General features: G+C 40.9%; 2 protein-coding genes across 3 annotated transcripts in view; one reads left to right on the top strand and one right to left on the bottom strand.

Annotated features, from left to right (window-relative positions):
• Positions 1 to 646: 646 nt before the first annotated feature.
• On the bottom strand, positions 647 to 5,784 carry ndufa8 (NADH:ubiquinone oxidoreductase subunit A8). Its single transcript, XM_034601921.1, has 5 exons — positions 5,593 to 5,784; positions 3,926 to 4,089; positions 1,893 to 2,058; positions 942 to 1,171; positions 647 to 887 (listed from the first exon to the last, which is right to left on the bottom strand). Exons 1-4 carry the CDS (start codon positions 5,641 to 5,643, stop codon positions 1,034 to 1,036), a joined length of 519 nt encoding a protein of 172 aa, XP_034457812.1. The 5' UTR covers positions 5,644 to 5,784; the 3' UTR covers positions 647 to 887; positions 942 to 1,033.
• Positions 5,785 to 5,789: 5 nt separating this feature from the next.
• The window catches only part of morn5 (MORN repeat containing 5), a 35,250-nt gene continuing 22,879 nt past the window's right edge, over positions 5,790 to 18,160 (top strand). The window contains exons 1-6 of one of the 2 annotated variants that reach the window (XM_034601918.1): positions 5,790 to 5,988; positions 7,162 to 7,269; positions 7,678 to 7,825; positions 9,233 to 9,344; positions 9,460 to 9,591; positions 17,213 to 17,362. In XM_034601918.1, the coding sequence (XP_034457809.1) occupies positions 5,855 to 5,988; positions 7,162 to 7,269; positions 7,678 to 7,825; positions 9,233 to 9,344; positions 9,460 to 9,591; positions 17,213 to 17,331 (753 nt within the window). In that variant the 5' untranslated portion in view covers positions 5,790 to 5,854 and the 3' untranslated portion in view covers positions 17,332 to 17,362. Of the gene's footprint in view, positions 5,989 to 7,161; positions 7,270 to 7,677; positions 7,826 to 9,232; positions 9,345 to 9,459; positions 9,592 to 17,212; positions 17,433 to 18,160 lie in introns of those variants that run through there. The other variant, XM_034601916.1, reaches the window with a different exon arrangement.

Below are 18,160 nucleotides of genomic sequence, written 5' to 3' on the forward strand. Positions count from 1 at the left end.
GGCGGGGGTTAAGGACTCGAACTCCCTGACGTCTGTGGCAGAGCGATGCAAATCACCAATGCTATGAGCACAGAGTTGATATGATGCTGAAACAAAGCTTTTATGTGAACTTGTTTGCAGCAGAATTTCCTTCAGGACATTATAGTTCATCTCTGATTGTGGACAATGTCCCTGTGTGTGTGTGTGTGTGTGTGTGTGTGAGAGAGAGTATTGGCACGGTCTCATATACAAGCGAGCGTGTCTGTGAATTGGCTTCTCGTCTCCTTCCACTCAAGGTCACGAGCAGACGTGTGCTGGCAGCAATAACGTATTTTCGCTGTGCATCTCCGAAATGACTCCCGTAGCCTTCTTCCAGCCCAGGTCAGAGGCAGGAAGTGAGCTGGGAGAAAAGGAGGAAGCAGAAGCAGCTCTCTCTGGCTGCAGGTAGTGACCCCGAGTCTTGACCTTCAACCTCACCCTCCATCAGTCTGACAACACACACTACTGACAAAACACAGATGTGCAAACAAGGTGGTGTTGCCTGCAATTTGCCAATATCAAAGAAAGTGTGCCTGGTACCATTAAGCTGTAATTAAATGTTTAAAGCTTTTAATCCTGTCTTAATGGCAACATCGTAAAAAAAAAGAAGAGGCATAAAATCCAGTAATATAATTTATCTCTTTTATTAGTTGACAACAATAACAGCATGTTGCATTTGTTCACTCATTACATTTACATATGTGGTCAGGAAGGCTGAATGGATTCATGGACTTTTCTGACACAATCATCCATCCTTCCTTTATCAAACTGGGAGGATGCTGGAGGTTCAGTACCGCTGCTGGAGACACTGTTAGGACATGAGCTCTGTCCAAATTCCACTTTCAGACCTCACCAACATAAACGTGCCAAAAACCAGCATCGTTAATGTTTGGGTCTGAACCTGGGAGATTTAAACCTTTATAGTACCACAGATGTATCAGTGGTCACATGTAGTCCAGTGGAGTTTGGACAGAGCCCATGGCTTTGGAAGGTGACTGACGTTTATGGTGCTGCCTCACCAGCTCCAGAAGAATAACCTGCTGCCATGTTTGGAAGGTTCCAGTTTGCCCTCGATGACCGGGTTGGGCTCGGGACGAGGTCTAGAGTGGTAAGGGTTCTCAGGGACGGCCCGCGGGGTCGACACTTTGGTCACCTACGAAGAAAAGTACAGAGTTCACACAGGACGTTAGTGTGAACATGCTCAGCTTTAGTGATGCGACGTTTAATAAAAACCCTGAAACCCAACACAACTAGTGCAGTGTGTCAATCTGTAGTGTGACCTTTGATGATGTCGTCAGTGAAATGATCCAAGGGTTGGGTCTCAATTCAAAATTAAACACTGTTAACTTCCACTTTATTACATCACTATTTTCTGGTGTCTTAAACATTGTCACAGAGCAGATAAGCCTGAGAAACTCAAGCCAGTGAGTTTTGACGGCCGACCTGAACATTATTCACAGAAAGTTGGATTTCTGTTGTTTCCCTGCTCACGTGATTTGATTCCATGAACAATGACTCTGCATGGAAAGTGCAAAAATGGCCAGAAGGTTGATTAGAGCTATTCACAGGTTCGTGAATAGAAAGTTCACAAAAGGAAGAAATGTCAAAAAAAAAACTACCATCAGGATCAGTTTTCAATCTTGCTCTGATTTTTGCCTAATTAATGCCTGCGAGTCATGTACAAAGCCCTAAAAATGGCTTTTGAATGAATAGGAAAAAACAAAGAAAGGAAAGGCAGTAATACATGATTTTGCTGCTCCAAACTGAGTCCGAGTGAGACCACCAAGCAGATGCAATCAGAGGCTCTTGCATAGCCCACGACCGGCAAGAACAGAACCCCTCAAATCAGCCGTGCAGTCCTTCACAATCCTCACCTTAGACAGGTCTCCAAGATCAGGTCTCTCCCAGCCCAGCTTATCGAGGACACAGCTGTCGAAGCTCTGCTGCTGCTTACGGCAGTGACGCAGTTCCGCCAAGTTCGAATAATCCAGACAGGTCCAGTATTCCGTGAATGACTCGGCACAGTTACCCTTGATTTGCCTACGAGAAACATTATAAACAGATTTAAATCAAAATCGAATATGAGCAGAAACTCTTCCTCGAAAATATCAACATATCTTTTTAAAATATGATGATTCATATATAGATATAGTAAAGGATATAAAGGTAAAAAGCTTAATGAGGCAAACCAAACCTATTTAAGTGCGGTTTATGAATGTGTCCACTAGTCAAATAAATTCTGATTGCATCGTGAAGGTTTCCATAACAGCAACAGTCGTACCTGGTTGTGTGAATGAAGTGCACCTCGAGGTGTCTGGCAGTTACCAGAAGCACCAAAGAATCAAACCAGGTCCCAGGTGCAATTACAGCTTTTTCCCCTCAAACCTTTCCTCATTATAACAATTACAGCTTCAGGTTCTTTCACAACAACTCTGACTTTAGGTCTGGAGTTAGAAAGTCTCTTTTTTTGTTTCTTCTTAGGGATTTTGAAGTCATGCGTTTTATTGTGTTTAGTTTTTTCTGAGAATGAAACAAACAAATTGTTTGAGACACAAAAACACCTTAGTTACTGGAGGAGAATCGGTATAAACAGAGCTTTGTTTACAACTTTCAGTAAACACAGACGTAGTAGTTAAGAGTGAAAAACCCCAGACCACTTCCTCAAATAGCCCCCAGTGGCTCCTTTAAAGACACAACAGGCTCTGTGGTTAACTTATACAGGCTATGAAATTTGCATTCATTTTTATCTACTGGTCATTTTATAAAGAAATCAGCACAGAAACTGCAAATGAAAAATTCATCTCAAAATACTTTTAAGAATTGGAGGTTGAGGCTGACTTATCAAATATCCATACAAATTGATAAAAAAAAAGTTAATTCTGTTAAATTACTGTTAAATCTGAATCAAAGCAAAAATAAAATGAACTATGATAATAACAATAAAAAGACCTTTGCTGGAATACCACTGACTCGATAAAATAATCCAGATGACCCCAAAACACAACCAGATGTGGAATTAGATCTGTAACAAAGTACACTTACATAATCAAAAACAACTTTTCAGACATTTGGCAACAACTAAGGAAAGTTTGACCAAAAACCTGCTGCGTGTATTTTTACTTTCTGTAAAATAAGTTCTGCAGAGAGCACTACCTCACTGTGCGGGGGTTTATTCTGATGTTCATGTGAGAGACATGTCTTTACCTTATTTTACTTTGCTCTTTACTCTGAGTGCATTGGAGTTCTCTTCGTGCATTCACATTTAAAAAGTAATTTGAGTCATCTGCAAATTAATCACTCATCTTTCCTTCCTTTGAGGGACACTTTGGAATATCAAGAACAACTTATGCCCAATTTTACCTTAAATTTCTTAAATATGAGACATATATAAACAGGAAGTTAGTGGACATCTTGTACAGCTAACCACTCTCACCACTCATGACTCAGTGTTCTCAGTAGAAGCAGATGATATTGAAAGCTTATTCGCAGGATAAGTTGCAGAACAGGAACAACAGCAATCCAACACCAATATTCCGGACCTCAAAAGTACATATTCTGCCCAAGTGTCCATCAGAGGAAAAATGCAAAAACTCTAGACCACAAATCTCCTGACAACGGTTTAACATGGACTCTCTAGCTGGCAGCAGAGTTCAGCCACATCTTAAAATCGCTCTCTGACCACAAGCACAATGCTGAGTTTTGCAGATGAAATCAGTGTGGCTGCCTTCAAGAAATATTCTGCATGATACTTTTCTCACTGCTGCTTACTTACACAGTTCTCGTCTCTTCACAGTTCCACATATACCTGATTCATCTACTATTTTTGACTCTAAAGGAAAATGAACGATGTGCAAACCTCCTTAGAAGAGTGTTTACGTAATTGTGTCTTTGTCTGGGTGTGTGTTACCTGAAGAAGTTGAGTGCACACTCGTTGACTTTCCTGCCTTCTTCTAGACACTTCTTGGGATCCTTCTCTTCCCAGCGACAGAGCATGAACTCCTTGTTGGGTTTGTCACACTGGGAGCCATAATGGTGAGCAGCAGCCTTCAGCACTGCAGACGACACATTGATCTGATTGACAACAAAAAAAACACATTAGAAACAATGAAATTGGATGTAAATGAATAACTTAATAGTAAATTTGCTAGGACATGTAGCTAAATAAAAGTACATCGCTCTGGCAGAATTCTGTGAAATATTGACCATCTTTTGGAAAATATGATTGATCCTGCAGAAAACTTGTGGACTCTTCCATCATTTCATTTGTCACTGTACAGTTTCCATAAATACATAAAAACAATCTTTTTACTGTCCAGATAGTGTACATGTACCCTTCATTCTGAGAGTGTGTCACCACAGATAGTGCTTCTGATTGTGCTTTACATGCAGTACTTCACTAACATACATATTCATACAGTGATGGTGCATCTTTCAGTGTTTCGCTAAAGGACATTGTGGAACACGTGGACTGGAGGAATCAGGGATCGATCCACCAACTTGTCTGTTACAAGTTGTTTTACTATACATCTTTTCACACATGTTAGATTGTCAATAGAGTCAATGAGAACTCACAAGAAGCTTAACAACTAAAATTCAGGCTTCTCTGTAAAAAAAAAAAAAAAAAGTAGTGCGACTGTCTTTAACAAAATGGGGCAACTAAGCTGTAACTTAGCTAACATCAGAGAACAGCCTTTATGTTCACAACCACTAACACTTTGTTTTGAGAGGGGTGAACAGGTCCTGTAACAAAAATACATCATCTCAAAGGTGAAGAATGGAGGTTGGTCTCTGATATTCTGTGTGAGCTTCACGGGTACAGGGGATGTAGTAAACATTGATGGACAGATGAATACAGTGTGTTATCAGAAAATATAGATGATAGCTTTCATATAATAATGACGTGAACTTTCTAATGTCACAGACTTTAAAGCACACTTCATAATAATCTTTGTCTACAGGGGGAAAGACCTTGGGCAACAGGACAACATAGAATACAACAACAGTGAGGAGAAGTAACTGTCTTCACAATATCTCAATGTCTTTACTTTATATGTCTTATTTTAAAAGGCAACTAGCACCAGCACAGATTTCGTTTGATGGATCATTGGTGGAAATCAGAAGGATTTGACCTGCCTTCCAAGGACAAGTTCAATGTGTCAAACAACACTGCTGCTGCAGACACAACCCACCACAGGCTCGATCTGGGTCCCTGTAAAGTCACCATGAACTCAGGAGTGAAATAAAGAGGTCATGTGAACTATAAAACCCTGGAGAGACAAAGTTTATGATGATTCGCAGTCATGCAATAATACTGCATTGAAAACACACTTTGATTTCCTTTACATTCTTAATGTCGCCGTGGTGACTTTCACAGAGATGCCAGAATATTCTCCAGCTCCGGGTGCATTCACAAATACTCTTTAAATCAGTATAAATCATCTGAATACTTCAGAGTTCGCAGCCACTGAGGGTTACTGCAACCCAGTGGCAGCTAGCGTTAGCAGCTAGTTAGCTAGCCTATCATTAGCTGTCTTTACTAGTTTCCATCCAAGCTCAACAACGACGGCCGCTCACCTCGTCCACACTCAGCTCCTGCGCTGTGGGGACCTCCGGCGTCGGTGGCATGGCTGAAGAGTACAAATCACAGACGAATCAAACCGATGAAGAACATTCAAGGTCCTCGTCTGGCTCCGGGACGAGCGACGAGGCCGCGCAGAGGAAGGTCAGTCCGGTGTAACAGGGTTTCTGCTAGCAGCCGGGAGGCGCGCTCTGATGACATCACAGAGGGCGCGACGACAGCCGCCCGCCTCCGACACTGTAAAGGAGCAGAATTCAGATGAGTTTGATTTGTTGTTTTGTTTTGTTGTGTTTTGTTTTTCTTATTACTTTTCGTTTGATTATTCAGGACATTTTACACGTTGTGTATTTGAACAAACTCCTCCCAGAGCTTTCATCAGATCAACTTCAAATTCGGTGAGTGTCTCCATGGAGATCAACAACAAATAAGATGAACCACCAAGGTTGTTGTATCTCGGACATAAATGGTCCAATTGACTCCAGACTGGACATGAATGACAACAGTCCCGACCTGATGACATCTATACTGAAATCATGACTTAATATTACAGCGCCCCCTGGTGGCAACAGGAAATGTCTTGTTTTTTGCGCATCTTAAACTTTGATGTGCTCCTCCGCGTCCATTGACCGCAACCATGTCAAACTTTGTCAGAAGAGTCTCAAGACATTGATGTTGAAGTCTTATAGAAACTGTGAGTTAGTGACATGTGTCATTTCATTACGAACCTCTTGGATCGATATATGCTAGACCAAACAGGAAGTCAGCCATTTTTAATTAAGTGGCCATTTTTGACCATTCACACATATTTTGACAAACTCCTTCTAGAGCTTTCATCAGATCAACTTTAAATTCAGTGAGTGTCATCGCAACTCTATGGAGATTTAAAGTTATCAGCATTTTTAGAGAGAACGATTATTTTTCTCCTGTTCTGATTCCCGTTCACTTGCCTCTAGAATTATAGTGTCATATGCCACCTTTTTTTCAAATGTGAAAATGTATCAGCTGTTGTTCATTCATCTCGTGTGCCATTATGGTCTTTTCTTCGATTTACTGCACTGTTTAGTTGTTTAGGTGATTACTCTGAATATGTTAAGTTGAAACAATAACACTTGTTTGTGACTTACTATTTAACTCCACCCAGGATTTATATAAAAGACCACTTCATAGGATTCATTCAGCAAAGAATTCCTTGTTATCAGTTTTCTTTAATATCACAGTATCAGTGGTCAAAGCTTCCTTTGATGTCTTAAACTGTTGCAAAGGTGAATGATTTATACGATCTGAAGAGAAACTAGAGTGTTTTTGACCTGAACAGATCTACTAGTCTGTATGCAGTGATAGTGATATCACCACCTACTGCCAAAAGGAGGTAAGCCTCGTTTTACAACTTTAATTCGATTTACATAAAATCTTCACCGTGTGGTCTAGACTTGATGGTGTTGACCGTAATGCGTGATTAGTGGGCGTGTTTATCCTTCCCCCATCAGGTGGCCCCCCCAGTGCTGCTCGCAGCCCTAGTTTTGTATATTTTTTTTATCAGGCTGCTTTGTTTTCTTTATTCATAACAGTATCACGAGGAGCTTCCAGGATTTTCACAAGCTGTTATTGAGAGGCGCCGGATTAATAATGGAGGTCACAGGAAGCAGCTACAAAGGACCCATCAAAAATGGCAGGTAAATACACACGACTGTTTATTAAACCTAATAACACAAGCTAATGAACCATCAATCAATCAATCAATCAAATTTTATTTGTATAGACCATATTCACAAATCACAATTTGTCTCATAGGGCTTAACAAGGTGCAACATCCTCTGTTCTTAACCCTCAGCAAGAGTAAAACTACCAAAAAAATATATATTAACAGAGGAAACAAACGCATGAATTGAGGAGTTATGGTCAGTAATGGCAGAATATGCGAGTAGGGATATTGTATATCAAGCAGTCTTGTTGTAATCATAGTCCACGATCAGCTGCCACCACGATCAGGATCCACCACCACAATCAGATGCCACCACACACTGGTTTGTAGCTAGCTAAAAGTTGACAGCACACTGGTGACCTGTTCTTCTGTCCATCAGGATGGAAGGAGAAGGAGAATACCTCTTCCCCACAGAGACCAGGTATGAAGGAGAGACGAGGGATGGAGTGTTCCAGGGTGAAGGAGTGCTGTACTTTCCAAATGGAAGCAAATATGAGGCCACTTGGGAGAACGGCAAAGCTATACAGGTGTGTGTGTGAGAGTGTGTGTGTCAGAATATCTGCATCCACACGCACGACTGTGTGTTTCACATTGGTTATAGTCGACATCACATCTGGTCCCTTTTAGCAATCACTCAGCGCTATTGTCGCAGTTATTAGGTTTCCCTCCCTTCTTCCTGTGTGAAGCTGGAGTCTCTCCCTGCAATCTTTCACGGCCTTTTGCCACAACAGCGATCACTCCAATTATTATCATCAATGCTGTTGCGGTTCATGTGAAATGATAGCAGGCCTGCACCATGACTAACCTCGGACCAGACTACCCCTGCACCTGCATCCATGCCAGCCTGGCAGAACCTATACTTCCATTTAAAACAGAGACCTGAAGCCTTCAATAAACGCAGACATTCACACTGTAATCATACCCGGTAGCTCATAGCTCATTCTGGAACATGCACTGCTTCCTGCTGTCAATGCTTCTCAGCCTTGAGGTTGAGAATCCTGGACATACTGTTTGTATTTTCATATTTGCAATAGGATAAAACATATTTCTGCTGTGAAAAATTTCATTTTTGCCTCATCCTTTTAAAATACCGTATATAGTTTAGCTTCTATGCCTTCTATAACAATTAATAGGTATTTTAAAGGATCATGAGACAAAAGTTTGAAATCAAATGTATGTGAATCTCAAATTACTCTCTTTTCTATTTTATTTTATTCGCTCTTAAAAATCCACAGCAAATCAGAATCTGCTAATTTGTTGACTGCAAAGCAAATTGTTGACACTGAAGTTAAAATGTTGTTGGTACGTGCTCAATACACACAATTACTGAGCAGTTTATTTACAAAAGTCAGTTTTCCTTTTCACACACACACACACAAGTTGTGTCAGTTCACCCAAACTACCCAAAGACATATTTTTCTACTTCCCCCTCATGGTACATGTCGCAAACAGTTTTGGTTTTAATCTGCTGAGGTTTTTTAGATCGCCATCTCTAAGATTTCTGCCTCAACCCAAAGACAATGGAGGAAAAGTTCAACTCTCTTGTGGTTCTTAAAGCGCTGAAAAGTGACATTAAAAAACCAGCAGCTTATCTTTCTAGAGACCATGTCCCGTGTACACAGGATAACCTTCAGATCTCACTTTCAACAGTTTTAACTTTCTGCCAAAGAAGTAATCCCAACAAGAACTGCAAACAAAGAGGTCTGTGTATTATCTTGAGTAGCAAGGACAGTGTTTCTGCTGTTGAGGTTTTGAGTCCATTGAACTGTTGTGGTGGAAGATGAAGATATCGTCAAATTTTGGCACATAACACTGAAACTGCATGACCAGACAACTTGAGGCAAAATAAACTTTTTCTTTTCATATGTGTGAATTGAACCTTTAAACTCTATGATGAATGAATGATGTGTTTTTCATTGTGCTTTCGCCTCAAGGGATCTTTTACCTTTGCTGATGGTCTGCAGTTTGAGGAGCAGGACTGGGATTACTGCGATGGTTACGACAGACGCTTCTACTCTGAGAGGTGCAATGGACTAAGACCTGCAGGTTGGAATCTATATTCAGTCAGATGTTGACTCCCTCAGAAACACACTCACATTAACCACTGAGCCATTATGCCAACAAATAAATCCATGACAAAATATCTATCCTGTCCATACAGGAGAATCTCAGCTCACTGATCTGCATCCTCCACGTGTTATCCCGGATTTGGGCTACGATTGTGGGGATGGTTTCTACGATCCCACCACGAGAGTCGTCACTTCCTACACAGGCAGATTCCTCAGGAACGCAGGTGAGACGGAGACTCTACTTGTAGACTGAAGACCACGACACATACATCTGACATATTCACAACATCTCTATCATAGTTAGAATATTACCTCAATTTCTTTCTCCATGTTTACAGTTCTTCAGTTCAGTCACGTTTGTTTTTACACTCACTTGTTTGCCAAATTGGCTCAACAGTATCTGTGTGTTGAGTAATATTCAGACATCTTAGCCAGCGGTGCCAAGGTAAATTTAGAAAGATTGAAGTCAAGAGCAAACACAAATTGACTTTTCAAATTAAGCACACTCTGTTTTCTACCAAACAGAAAGTCAACAAACGTCAGCGACAGAATTGCTGCATGTGAAATGTATTTATAGTGACATTTAATTACGCATCGCCACTGGTTTCCATAAATGATCCTAAGTAGGGATAACATCAATTCGTAATAACATTGTTGTGGATTTAACTAATGTTTCCAAGTTGCAGCACACGCATGCTTTAGGCTTCAGAGTTATAAAGGCCATGAAACTGTACCTACATGGTGGAGCTAATGGTTTGTTGGAGCGCTCCTTATTCAAGGAAGGAAATGTCCACTCAGGCCTACATCTCAGGAAGATCCACGGAGGTAAAAGCCGTGCTGTCAGCCAAATAAGTACTGAGGGAGTCTTTGTTGCTGCCTTGTCTCACTGTACCAAATGGTAGCTCATGAGTAAACTTTTCAAAAAGTCCACTTTTCTCCAAACAGGCCACTGAAGCCACTTTCTAACACGGTGAGGCTCTTGAATTGAATTTGTTTCAGGCGGGACCCTCTGTCTTTGCCTATATTCCAATAACTGCTTGTGTGACAGCCTACAAACGTGGCCACATGGGAAGGATTTGATAACAGTGAACCTATGGAGTGACTTTTTTAAATGGATTATCCCTGAATTCTCTGATGGAAGATTACTGCTACAAGCCATCTGATAAGAATGCTTCTTATAGAGGCTATTTCAGTCATTCAAAAAGTTTTTTTTTTTTTTCCTTTTTGTTATTTGTCAAAAGTGGAAAATTCAAGACACATTTTTCCGCTGAACATGTGCCCAGTTCTGGAACCCCTGATGTGAAGTGAATGCAGTTTGTCAGCTGTCCAGATAGAAATTCCCAATTCCTGACATCCTCTGTTCGTCATGTCTCCCCGCCGTGCTTTTACATAACGTCGGGAAGTAGGTCAGAGCCGCTAGCGTGGCTGTGGACTCTAATGTGCTGAATAATAACTTAAACTGTGTCCATGAATGTTTTTGTAAAACCTGGCGGTCTTACTCTTAGGTGCAGACATGCTGGAAACATTCAAATCGAACAATTTCTGGTATTTTTTCTTCAAGTGTTTTAAAAAACAAGATAAAGTCCAGCTTCCTTTTCTGGATTTTCACCTGAAGTTTCCCGAATCTGTTTTATTTTCTACGTGAATCGATTTGATTGCTTCTTACTTTACAAATGCAGACACGTGTCAAGTCCTGATCCCTGGACAGAGCGAGAGCTATGACTCACCAGCTCCCCGAGGTAGAAATGTAATTTTGGGCAGAGTATTTGTATTCAGATGAACTACTTGCAACATAATACAGATTAGTTCCACAAGCACACAAATCTCATTTACATATGTGAAGAGACAGGGGGAAACAGAGGAGAGGATCCACATCCTCGCCAGATGTCATCGGCATGCATAAGAAGACAAAAATATGTTTTGCGATTCTTTTCCTTGATGCGGGTTGTTCATCATCATTATAGTCCTGGTATTGATCAGTGGAATGATGGGGAGAGAGACGGGGAGGAAGAGAACAAAAGAGGAGAATTCTTTTGGGAAGTTGAGATGAAAAAGAAAAGGAACTGCACTCTCCGACACTGCTCCGACTCTGTTTTGATTTAGATAAATATGGAGTCAAACAGGAACCATTTAATTGATGTGTGCCTTGTTATTTTCCGTAGTGTTTATGTGCATGTGTGTGGAGAGATGTCTGTGTAGATCAAGTTCAAGTAAGAGCCCAACCAATAAGGATTTTGAGGGGAGCTATGCCAACACAGATATTATGTATATATGTGGTTATAAAACCTTTATGACAAAGAAATGTAATTGAGCAATATAAGCAATATAAAACTTGAAGTCAGGAAAAGATATTTTCAAGTAAGATAAAACCATTAATGCATATCTTTTATGCATTGTTTCATCAGGAAAAAAAAGGTTTTTACATCGGTCGTATATCCACAAACACACTGATACAGCTGAAAGGCTCATATCAACCATTTTTTTGTATGAGACAACCGATAAATCAGTCAGGCTCTATTTATATTGCATCAAATCATAACAGAAGTTATCTCAGTGCACTTTATAAAGTTGATTTTTATTGGGCTTTGTATGCCTTTGTTTGTCAGAAAGAAAATGAGAAGCCAGGAATTGTCTGGATCCTGTCAGGTCGTGACCACCTGCAGCCATCTTTCACATATCTGTATATGTGGCATGCATATACAGTATATCATATTCTTATCTTGCCATATATCCTTGAGAATACTGCTCCTGTATCCTGTTTGGATTTATTTTCCAACTCAGGAAAAGTGAAGGCACATTTGTCAGGGTGGGTGTGAGGACTTTTTTGAGTTTATTGCCTAATGGCTTCCGCCCCAAGACGAGGACTGTGAGGATGATGGGACACAGGGTAGACCCACCCTCCCAATGGGGATGTTTGCTGCGGCTCGGAAAGCGGAAGGGGCTCAGCATGTGCTGGCTACAACTGGTGGATGTAGGACAAAGACTCATATCTAGAAAAAAATGCAGAAATTATGCATATGGAAATGTTTTAAAATGCAGAGGTTTCAAGATTTACCACCTGGAACTAAATGTCGTTGCTTGGAAATAACAGGCTAAACTTTATTCACTGGCCGGTCCGGTCCCGCTCTCCGTAGTAACCGTTGCTAACTTGGACAAACAGGCCCTCTTGGAAAAGTGCCAAGTGGTGAAACAATAGGATCTGTTGCTAATATCCCCCAAGAGGTGCAGAGTATTTTTGGAATTGAGCTGATTTCTTGTCGTCAAGGAGCGGCTGATATGTATGGAGGGATCTGTCAAGAGTTCTGGTTCATCGTGTAGAAAATGTAAGGATGATAAAGGAAATGTGGAGAGATGAGTGTCAGTTAGGATTATTTAGAGGAAACCTTCAGTGTCTAAAGAGTGCATTACTGAAACTGTATATAAGATGGACAACGTGTCTCCTCTTCCTCCCGCTGTATGCAAGTCTATCTTGTCTTGTCTTGTCTTATCTTATCTTATCTCGAAATCAAACTTGCAGGAAGAAATTAACACCTGAACAAACATCAGTGGTGAAAAGTTTACGTGACGTGTATTTTGACTTTATAGTTAGGTCCCTGTCCCATCTACTAACATGGAGGAGGTGGGGTTTATGATCTTTATTCCAGCCAGCCACCAGGGGGCGAGCAAGATGATTTGGCTTCACTTTTGGGAGCTGTCATGTCGTCCATTTTTTATTTACACTCTGTGACTGAAACACTTACTCTCAAAATTGACCAACAGGATAAAGATCCTATTTCTACATTACCTTGTATATTTCCTTCACATTTTTAGTTCAATAATTCAGTTTATCATATCAGGGTGGGGGTGTAAGTTTAGTCCATTTACTCTAAGTTTAGTGGTTTGTCCACCGCACCCGAAAACTGCTCTCCAAGTACACGTCGCTTTGGATAAACAGTTCTAATGGAATGGCATGCACAGCACTCCAGACACAAATGTTACAGTAACAGACTTAGACCGATTCTGATTGTAAGTGGTGCACTCAGCTAATTCTGCAAAAACATCCACAAATTTCAGGAAACATTTACATGGGTTGGAGGAGCTGTTAATGGGCGTGACTCTGCGAGCAAAGTGAGCCGTGTGTGTGTAACCAATGGATGATGACAAATGTCTTCCTGAACTGACACGTGAACTCACAGGACAGACGCTGGTCATTGTTTCCTGTCTTCTTCATTTGGGGGGGGGGGGGAAATTCCACTAAAACGCCTCTCAAATTTGCTTTCTGATTAAATTTGAGAAAAGAGATGCCATTCATTTCCAGAATCATGCTTTATTTCTGCGAGGCCAAGTTTAAATACGGGGTTTCTGTGGAGTCTTAAAGGGGCTAAATACATTAAAATATTGAATACTAAACTCAAAACATTTAGGTAGGTCTTATATTATGTTGACTTAAATTAAGACTACTTGTGTTGCTCTTTGAAATTTGTTTTTTAAAGAACGTATGGTTGTGTTCTTCAACCTTATTTTTATTTATTGGGAAGTGTTAGTAATTCTCGGACTCTGTTATAACTGCTTCATCTTTCGTAGTTGACATAGATCTTACATTTTATTTATTATGGTCTTTAAAAGGTCTTAAAAAGTCTTTAAAACCTGCAGAAACCCAGTAAATAGTTACTCAGTAGGTTTACAACTCCTGAGAGGAGGAGTCACCATGTCGGACTTAAGCAGTTCTATATTTGATGTGTGTGTCAGTGGTGAGTGATTGCAGGTGCTGAAAGATGAACATTCATGGATCACAGACTTTGTTTCTGGCCGACGTTCCTCCCACCTCCTCTTTACTTCCACAGTAATTAATCATTAGGATGACAAAGTTTTCTCATCTCTTCAACTCATCTCTCACAGTTGGAATCGAGGACGAGCAGGCGGACTAATCCATCTCTGTCTGCTCGCTCTGAAAATGATCATCTTGTGCAGCTGATAGTTATTAGGATGTTCATTCTGACACGTGGCTCGCCTAATACTTTAGCATCGTGTAAACAAGTGTTTTAAAAACAGAAACACATTCGTCTCAGCCTCAGTTGTGGTTTAACCCCTGAATTAAACTGAAGTACAGCTAATAATCACAGGAAAGCTTGTTAAATTAAGACAATTAAAAACACAAAGATCGTGTATGAAATAAACACAAATAGATAATACTTACATACATTTTAATAGGGTTTAATGGAGGAGGTATGAATTATGATTTGATTTTGTGATAGCACTACAGCGAACATGTGCTTCCACTTACGGCCACCTCACTGTGTCCTAACCCGGCTTAAATACGTCAACAGACAACAACACAATGAAGTGATTACTGTTAAATCTGAAACACAAATCAAACAAATCCTCCAATACAAACACGTCAAAAAGGCTTTTCCCCCGAACTTCCACAGACGTGTAATTCGACTTATAATCTGTCGTTTGCTGATTGAAGATTGTTGCTGAAGTTGGAGGTGTGATATAAAACATTTGCATCTCTCTGTAAAACAGTAATTAAAGGGCAATGAAGGGGAAAGATGCACAGGCCACATCTGCACAATCAAATATCCACCAGCGGCTGATTGAGTGTGTTCTGTTACTACAAACAAACACGGACAGTTATGTATATTCTCTCTTGGCAACAGGCAGCAACACTCGGCAGCAGCGCAGGGGGCGGCAGCCGCTCCAGCAGGGGCCATGTGTTGCCATATTGTTTGTAGCACTTTCCTGTTTCTGGAATAACCGCTTCCCTTTGAAACTCGGCGCAGAAAGAGCTCCGCACTGAAAACATTCCACTGCCAAGGAAAACACCTCCGGTGACCAAACCGCGGGCCCCTCCCTTTGTCCCCGTCCAGCCGAGGTGTTTCACAGACAGATAAAATCAGCCGGGGGGCCCTGGGGAGGGGAGCATATCCTCACCCTGCCTTTCCTCAAACTCTCATTTTTCATACATCCTTGAGACAAAAATTCACCGTAAAATAGGTTTCACAAGTTAATCCTGCGAGCTGAGACGGGCGGATTAAAAATGTTATAGATCAGTATCTCGACTTCAAAGCTGGAAACCCCTTAAGAAAGCAGCTTTTTTTCCCGTGACGTGATCGAGACACCGAACCGAGGTCTGCTCTGCTTGCTGTGAATTGGAGACAGATGACTTCTACACGTATGAATGTTTGTTTGGGCTTTCACATTTAGGTGCGTTTGATTCACTGTAGTGTCCCAACTTGGAAACCACAAAACGTGTTTAAATTAGCATATAATGACCATGCTCCTTTAAGTTAAGGTCCAAATCCAGTAGAATCTTCATCTCTTATGCACATCAAGAAAGCTTTTGCTTATTAAGAAATGTGTGTCTGTATTTGTGTGTCTGTATTTGTGTGTGTGTGTGTCTGTGTCTTACCTCGCCGCCATTAAACTGGAAGGAAACACTTTTCCCTGGGAGTGTATTTTAAGGATTAAAATAAACAGACTTTAACAAGGTGCCATTATCGCTTCCACACACTCTCTCTGTGTGCACACTGCGTAAAGGTCGCCCGTGCAGGTTGTAGCTGTCGAGATGGACATCAACCAGAAAACTGCTTTAATAAACAAGTGTGTGTTTGTGCTGCACTTAGTTGTAATTTAAAGGTGATGCTCCAGCCAAAAGAAGAAGGAAAAAAACATTGGTGTTATTTTATTTATTTCGGTTTAACTGTCTAACTCTGGCCTAGTTAGTTAGTGTTGATTATCAAAACTGTGAAACTAAATCGCAAAACTACGCCACTGTTCTCAGATTGCAGGAAATTATCTTAAGACATCAGCCACCTGTGCCATGGAATAACCTCAAGGTGCCAATTACACGCAAGTTAAATCCTGAGATAAACGCTGCTACACAATCTGAAGAGGGCAGAATTACAGCAAATATGAAAATGTCCCATGCAATCTAATTATCATTAAGGCAGGTTGTGGTTTGTGGCGGAGAGAGGTCAGTCTCACAAGTGATGTAGTGACGCGTATAATTGCCGACCTTTATTTCCACCAACTCAAGTGGGCCGCAGTGAAAGCGTGGTTGGAAATGTTTGCGTGGCAGCTGCCCGCGTGTCCGATCTGTTCAATTGACCCCGGCGATCAGAGCAGGTAGAAAGAGAGACAGACGGACCGAGGGGAAGAAAGAGAAAGAGGGAAGGAGCAGGAGGGGAATGGGTGTTTTAGAGTTGAAGTGGCTGTTAGTGTCGACGCCCATCGCTGGCAATTATGCACAATCAGTGTTAGAGCCTCAGACCTGCTCCTCCGTACAATGGAGCCCCGCGCGCACTGCAACCTGGGGGTGAGGCCCGCGAGCCGCTCAAGTACATGCAGCTGCACGCTGCTCCAGAGAAAGCTCACTTCCCCTGCAATTAGCTCCTCATTGCAGTTTTAACAATGTAAAACTGCTTTATTCTCAGCTCCACTGGCAGTCGTTTGGGTTTACAAAAAAATTGGCTTCATTTTTGGGTGGGGGGGGGGTATTATTTATTGGTGTCTGAAGTGTCTCTGAGAAGTTATTTGCTTCTAATTGTCTGGGTTTTCTTGATTTGACGAATTTACCCCAAGACTTGAATGGCACTTCACTGCTGCAGCCTCGCACTCACACACACACTCACACATCCACAAAATGACCTGCGGCTTAATTATGCAGGCCACTGGCAGTGACTGCCGCTCCTCACTGCGCAGTGCAAACCCTCCTTCACACTTCAATCTGCGGTTTGTATTTCTGTTTCCTATTTGGACAAAGGTCAAACGTTTTGGAAAAAACGATTTAGTTTTCATCAAAACTTGGTCTCTAGTGCCACTACCAAAAATTCTCAATAATTTCCAATGAAATCTTCCCAACAGATGACTCGGAACATGAGTGGATTGTGCGCACTTGTCGGAAAGCTGGCGACGAAGATTTTGGCGCTGATCCTGAAAAATCTGCTGCAACCGGACCTGAAGAGACCAGCGAAATAAAATGATTACTTTTTCAACTGTACTGCACATAACAGTTTCCTTTAAAAGTCATTTTAACAGTCCAGTCATTTAAAAACTATTTGTTTGTTTGTGTGTGTGTGTGTGTGTGTGTGTGTGTGTGTGTGTGTGTGTGTGTGTGTGTGTGTGTGTGTGTGTGTGTGTGTGTGTGTGTGTGTGTGTTTGTATAAAGAGGGAGGACTGGGAACTTAAGATCAAAACAGTATGTCCTGTCTCTTATAGTTGAATAAAATATACTTTAATTTAAAGTGTGTGTTGAGATTAGTTGTTTATTATTAATTAGTCATATGTATTTCAACCTATGTATATATTATAGCATACATACAACCATTGTTTCTTTCTAAACTGTGTGTTTAGCTGCGTGTCATTTCCCTGTCAGTGAATCACTACAGGGACAAAAGTCAGATTTAACTTGATTGAAACAGAAATCAACTCTGAAGTAAGTGAAGGGATAGTTTTGATTTCTGATGCAATTTTGATCCCTGATATCCGTCACATACACCCTGACAATGTCCCTACATCACAGATATTGGTCATATTCCAAATATCACCATGGAAACATGTGATACCAATAATAATTTTAGTGCTAAAGGTATGACATTGTCAGCGTTGTCATATAAGCAGGAAGATGAAGGAATATTGAAGATGTGTGTTGTTAATATGCAGGTAACATTAAAATACACAGGTCTGCATCATAAATTCCTTCAAAACCAAACTACTCTTTAAAATATAATAACTATTAACTGTTTCTAGTAGATGATACGTTTTGGTATGAATGTAGCTCATCGTTAACAACTCCACCTTAAGTTATACATT

The sequence above is a fragment of the Hippoglossus hippoglossus genome, chromosome 12 (assembly GCF_009819705.1).
Source record: "Hippoglossus hippoglossus isolate fHipHip1 chromosome 12, fHipHip1.pri, whole genome shotgun sequence".
Classification (NCBI taxonomy): domain Eukaryota; kingdom Metazoa; phylum Chordata; class Actinopteri; order Pleuronectiformes; family Pleuronectidae; genus Hippoglossus; species Hippoglossus hippoglossus.

Coding starts and splice junctions, on each gene's coding strand:
- ndufa8 (XM_034601921.1), bottom strand. CDS start 5,643: ATGCCACCGACGCCGGAGGTCCCCACAGCGCAGGAGCTGAGTGTGGAC. Junction 4,090..5,592: donor AGGAGCTGAGTGTGGACGAG/GTGAGCGGCCGT, acceptor GTTGTCAATCAG/ATCAATGTGTCGTCTGCAGT. Junction 2,059..3,925: donor TGTGCACTCAACTTCTTCAG/GTAACACACACC, acceptor TGTTTCTCGTAG/GCAAATCAAGGGTAACTGTG.